Raw genomic sequence first — 6,000 nt, 5'->3', positions numbered from 1 at the left:
TGGTTAGATTGTTCCTAAAATGGATTCTGGTCTATGCAGGGAGAGCATAAACTAACAGCACAATACACTCTCCTGTGGGACAATATGCTTGGAGGTTGGGTTGCTCTTCTTGCTCCCAGGATTACTTTTCTCATGGCCATGTTGAAAGTTCATATCATCAGACCTTCTCATTTTTACTGAAAAGAGAAAGCCGTTTGTCATTCAATCAAAGTGATGCCATTCAATTGTAACCGCTGCAAATGCACTCTACTGTTTAGGCTAATGGTACAGTGAAGAAGGGTACAATTGTATGATTCTTTTAATAGAAAAAAAACACTTGACGAGCAAAACTCCATTCAACCACACAATGCAACACTTAAATGAAAAAAACGGATAAATGCAAAATACACAACAAAACAAATATATGTTAAGCAATCACGAACCTAATTGGATCTGGCGTTTACCGAGTTGCATAATTCAACTGTGAAATGGATGGCCATTAAGTATTTACCACAACAGGTAAGGTACTCCATTAAGACTGCATAGGTGCCTGTGAATCAAGCTCAACAATCACCATAGGTGACCGCAATTGTGAACAAGTTTAAGTCACCATCAATTTGTAGCACAAGTTGTTAGGAATCTGGATTATTAGCCACAGCTCACAAAAGTTGGAACAGTGGAAAAATATTTGTAGAGGACTGGTCATGTCTTCATCACTCCAAGTAAGTCTGTCAAGCCTTGCATTCAGGATGGGCTCACACCTCCTGCCAAAAGAATACAAATGTCTTTAAAGTTAAAACTCAAAAAAAATAAGCTTACCAATAGCAATGCATCTACCACTGAAGAGAGAAGCCCCTTTGCTTTTGTGTGGCTGGAGATACAATATATATTGTATCTGCTTAGATTCACATGCTGTGCATAGGCCGATATCTAGTGGAAACTGCGGCGTATTACAGTTTGTTTTTCGAAACTCAAAAATGGGCGTCGACACAGGGCGTGCCAGTAATACTATCCCTAGTGTGACATCCACTGTACCCATGATCCCTCACGCGTGTTGGACCCTCAGATTGTATTTTTTCTGACAAGAGGTAGCATGAGGAGTAGCGTGAGTACAGATTATCCAAGCAGATAGAAGGAAGATAAGACTATAAGCATCCATGCGCCTTTTCTCAGAGGGAAGGGTGGGTCGCATGTGAATCTAAGCAGATACAAGCATCAGAAATATGATTACGGTGAGTAATGAGTAATGTATCTCTTCTAAGGCTTGTGGAATCTGCTTAGATCACATGCTGTGCATAGATTAGCGAGCAGTATTAGAAGGAGGTGGTATGTGAGAAGGGTCCTGAGCAAACAGATAAATTAGAACCGCTTGTCCCACTTGGGTATAAGTCTTGGAATGATGTCAATGGAGTAGTGCTGAGTAAAAGTGTGAATAGAGCTCCAAGTAGCTGCTTTGCAAATGGTGTCAAGGGGTACATTTGCAATGAAAGCCAGAGTGGCCCCAATGCCTCTTGTAGAGCGGGCTCTTGGCGTAAAAGGCAAAGTTCTTTCAGAAAGCGAGTAACACAGTTGGATACAATTTACAATCCACTTAGAGATGGCACCTTTAGAGATGCGATCTCCCTCTTTGCCTGTAGCCTCGGAGACAAACAGTTGGTCTGTTTTTCTTAGTGGTCTGGTCTTGTCTACATAGTAGAGGACCGCTCTTCACAAATCTAGAGTGTGTAGTTTCACCTCAGCAGAGCTCTTGGAAGAAAGCCGGGAGCTCAATGGACTTGTTAACATGGAATTTAGAAATAAACTTAGGTGAGAACCTAGGGTGTGTACGTAGAACCAGTTTATCCTTATGAACAGTAAAGAAAGGATCCTGCACTGACAGAGCCTGAATTTCACTGACCCTTCTTATGGAAGCTTATGGAAGTAATGGCTACTAAGAAGGCAGTTTTTTAGGTGAGGTGTTTGAGACTGGCTTTATGCATGGGTTCAAATGGTGGGCCCATGAGCTTAGCAAGCACCACATTAAGGTCTCAACCCGGTGGTGGGTTAGAAATTGGAGGGTGGAGTCTCTTTACCCCTTCCATGAAGGCCTTCACTACTAGTACTTTCCACCACGAAACCTTGCTGTGGGAAGTGGTGTAGGCAGATATCGCTGCCAGATGTACCTTCAGTGAGTTGAATACAAGGCCTGCGTCCAGCAGGTGGAGCATGTAGGTGACAATATTGGAAGGAGTACAATCAACTGGGGTGAATTATTTATTCTGGCACTAGACAACACATCTTTTCCATTTAACAAAGTAACAGTACTGTGTGTTCGGTTTCCTAGATTCCTTTAGGATATCCATACATCTCTGTGGTAAATTAAGATGTCCAAACTCTAGGATCTCAGGAGCCATGCTGACAGGTTCATTGTGTTGGGGGTGTACTGTTTGTCCTTGGTGCTGGGACAGTAGGTTGTGCCAGCACGGGAGTCTGATGGGTTCGCACACGACTAGTCTGCGTAGGTGTGGGAACCATGGTTGCCTCGCCCACATGGGAGCAACTAGGATGAGCGTCGTCGATTCCCTGTGCATCTTGTTGACCACCTTCCTCATAAGAGGGGTTGGTGGAAAAGCGTAGGCAAACATCCCTGACCAGTCCATCCATAGGGCGTTCCCCTTGGGAGTGTGGCTGTGGGAACCTGGATGCTAATCCTGGACATTGTTTTCGCTAGTGGCGAATAGGTCTGTAGTGGGGAAACCCCCCCCGTGAGAAGATCTCTTCTACGACTTACTCTGTGTAGAGACCACTCGTGTTCTTGTGGGAGAGGATCTCTGCTCAAGGCGTCTGTTAGAGAATTGAGATCCCCTGGAACATGTTGCGATGACAGGTAAATGTTCCGTCTGAGTGCCCATATCCACATTTTCTGGGCAAGCTTGGACAGATTTGGCGAACGAGTCCCTCCCTGCTTGTTTAGGTAGAACATCACAGTTGTGCTGTCTGTTAGGATCTGCACTGACAGGTTTAACAGGTGGGGCTCGAAAGCTCAAAGCGCTCTGAATACTGCCATAAACTCTAGCAGATTGAAATGATTCTTGGCCACTGAGTGAGACCAGAGACCCTGAGCTGTGTAGTGAAGGAGGTGTGCTCCCCACCCTGATGTGGATGCGTCTGTAGGGACTACAGCCTGAACCTCTGGATCGTAAAAGGCTTTTCCCTTTGACAGGTTCTCTCTTGTCCACCAGTGAAGATTTTGTACCGGTGTTGGCGAAACGACCACTAGATCGTCCCACTGACCAATTGCCTGAGACCACTGTTTTGCCAACCATTCTTGCATGGGACGCATGCGCAGGCGCGTGTGGGGGACCAGGTAAATACATGACGCCATCATGCCTAGCAAACGCATCGCTTTGCGCACCGTTATCTGGCGACCGGACTGATATTGAGGAATCTGCAGTATGATGTTCCGAATTCTTTCCTCTGATGGAAAGGCCAACCCCTCTTGAGTGTTTAGTATAGCTCCTAAGAACTGTTTGGAAGTGCTTGGCACCAGGCTTGATTTTTTCTCGTTTAAGGAGAAACCCAATTCGAAGAGGAGGTCGATCATTCTTTGAATGTTTGAACTGCAAATTGCTGGGGTCTCCCCAGTGATGAGCCAGTCGTCCAGGTAAGGGTACACTGGGATTGCCTCCCTGTGTAGGTGTGCCGCCGCCACCACCGTCAGAACCTTGGTGAATACCCTTGGACCCGAGGCTATACCGAAGGGCAGCACCTTGAACTGGTAGTGCTGACTGTCCACCTTGAAGCGCAAGAATCTTCTGTGCGCTGGGAACATGGAAATATGAAAATAGGCATCTTTCATGTCCAGTGTTGCCACGTAATGCCCCTTTTTTTAGGCGGGGGATTACCTCTTGGAGAGTAGTCATGTAATATTTTTGGGGCTTGACATACTTGTTTGCAGGGCATAAGTCTAAGACTGGGCGCATTGCTAGATCTTTTTTTGGCACAAGGAAGTAAGTTGAATAAATACCCTTGTTTACCTGTTTGCCAGGGACGAGTTCGATCGCGTCCTTTTCTAGAAGATTGACGATCTCCTCGAGGAGGATCTTCTGGTGGTCTAAGGAATGTACCTTTTGTCGCGGAGGGTAGTTTCGGGGACGCTCGAGCAGTTCTATGCAGTATCCTGCGGACAGCTCCCATCTGTCTGATGTGATCCCTTCCCAAGCTTGGGTGAAGTTGGTAATGCGTCCCCCTACTGGAGATGCGTGGGAAGGGACCCTGATTTTGGCTTCACTGCTTTGCGGGAGGCGTGCTGCCTCTGCTGGGGCTGCCTCTACCCTAACCACAACCCCTTTTGTAACTCTGGGTAGACTGCTGGTTGTTACCCCATGGTGTGCCCTGCCCCTGAGAATAGTTGGAGCCTCTGAGAATTTTGGCCGCGTGGGCGACGAGAATTGCCATTCCCTCTTTGATTAGGGGGTTTGTTGGTCAACTGTCCCAGGGATTTTAGAGTCTCATACTCATCTTTGGCATTTTTTAATGCGTCCTCTACCGCCTTGCCATACAGTAGATCAGGCTCCACTGGCTTGTCTATTAGGGATCCTTGTGTCTCGGGTTTAAACCCTGACTGCCTTAACCAAGCATGCCTCTTAATAACAGTGCTCTATGCTATTAGCCTGCCGGCGTTATCCGTGGCATCAAAGGTTGCCTTAAGGATGCAACCGGACACAGCCCTCCCCTCCGACGCAACCTCTGCCAGCTGGCTCTTTAAAGGTTCCGGTGCGGAGTCGATGAGTGCAGCCACTTGTTCCCACTGGTGGCAGTTGTAGCTAGCCAGCAGTGTGGTGGAGTTGACAATCCTTGCCTGGTAGGCGGAAGTGGAGGCTACCTTCCTTCCCAACCCGTAGATCTTTTTGCTCTCCTCGTCAGGGGGGGGAGGGGGAGCCTCAGAGGATGATAGGGGCGTTCCCGCCCTCTTTCGGGTATTAGTGACTACCAGGGAGTCTGGTTTCAGTTGCCCCCTTATATACAGCGGGTCTGACTGGGCTGCCCTGAACAACTTCTCGATCCTGGGGTTTACTGCCCTGGTGAGGTTGGGATTGATAAGGGAAGGGTCAATTCTCCTTTGTATAGATTTGAGAATGGGGATGGCCTGGGCAATGAGTCTCTTTTCTCCCTCTAGTTCCTCGGCAAAGTCCCTTTCCTCCTGAGCTCCCGGAGTATCTATGCGGAAGTGTTCTGCCGCTCTGGATAAAACCTCATTTAGGAGAGGTTGGTTGTCGACTGGAGAGTCGGTAACCGGAGGTTGCTTGTCTACTGGGGAGTCTACTCTGTAGACTTCTGGGTCATCTTCGTCCTCCTCTTGGTCCTAGTCATCCCCATAGTAGTCCACCCCAGTTTGGTCATCCAACGTTGCCAATTCTGGATCCTCATCCTGTAGTGGATCCTCATTATACTGAGTGTATGGCTGTACCTAGAAAGGGTCAGAAGACCGACTTTGCGTTGGTGCCTCAACTCGAGGTTTCTTACCAGGGGGTTGCGGGTCCCTAGACCCGGAGGGTGTAGCCCCGTCCGGGGTATAAGAGAGGAAGTGCTCTGGATTCTTGGCATAGAAGTCTGCTAGGGATGACATTCTAGGCATAACTCTTTCTATGTCCTCACTGGACCATTGTTTTGAGCCGGGAATTACCCTCTCTCGGGGGAGTTTCCCTGCAATATCCTGCCTGGACCTATGGGCTAGTGCAGGGGTCTTAGTATGCTTAACAGACGACTTGGAACTGTCTTCAGGTATCTGGTGTAGAAGAAGGCTGAGAAGGCTTCTTCTGCTGTTTTCCCCCCTCCCCGTGAGTGGAGGAGTGCTTCCCTGGGGTTTTCACCTTTTCTGAGATTTTCGACGTCTGGTGTCGAAATTCGGGGGTAGTGTCCCTTTCCGTAGATGGAGTACGTCGGGACATGGGCGCAGGCGTCGAGCGGTCTGCTGACGCCGACTCCTGGAGTGCGGCCTGGGGATGGAGGTTGGCTTCGTCTTCAGACGATCGAACTCCA

At 48.2% G+C, this 6,000-nt stretch overlaps 1 protein-coding gene across 2 annotated transcripts in view; it reads right to left on the bottom strand.

Annotated features, from left to right (window-relative positions):
• Positions 1-280: 280 nt before the first annotated feature.
• Positions 281-6,000, bottom strand: part of OIP5 (Opa interacting protein 5) — a 302,425-nt gene continuing 296,705 nt past the window's right edge. Inside the window, exon 6 of one of the 2 annotated variants that reach the window (XM_069638855.1) lies at positions 281-743. In XM_069638855.1, coding sequence (XP_069494956.1) covers positions 724-743 — 20 coding nt within the window. In that variant the 3' untranslated portion in view covers positions 281-723. The remainder of the gene's footprint in view (positions 744-6,000) is intronic. The other variant, XM_069638854.1, reaches the window with a different exon arrangement.

Source organism: Ambystoma mexicanum, chromosome 14 (assembly GCF_040938575.1).
Source record: "Ambystoma mexicanum isolate Mex_15411 chromosome 14, UKY_AmexF1_1, whole genome shotgun sequence".
In the NCBI taxonomy this organism is placed as follows: domain Eukaryota; kingdom Metazoa; phylum Chordata; class Amphibia; order Caudata; family Ambystomatidae; genus Ambystoma; species Ambystoma mexicanum.
This window is presented reverse-complemented; position numbering and strand designations above follow the sequence as displayed.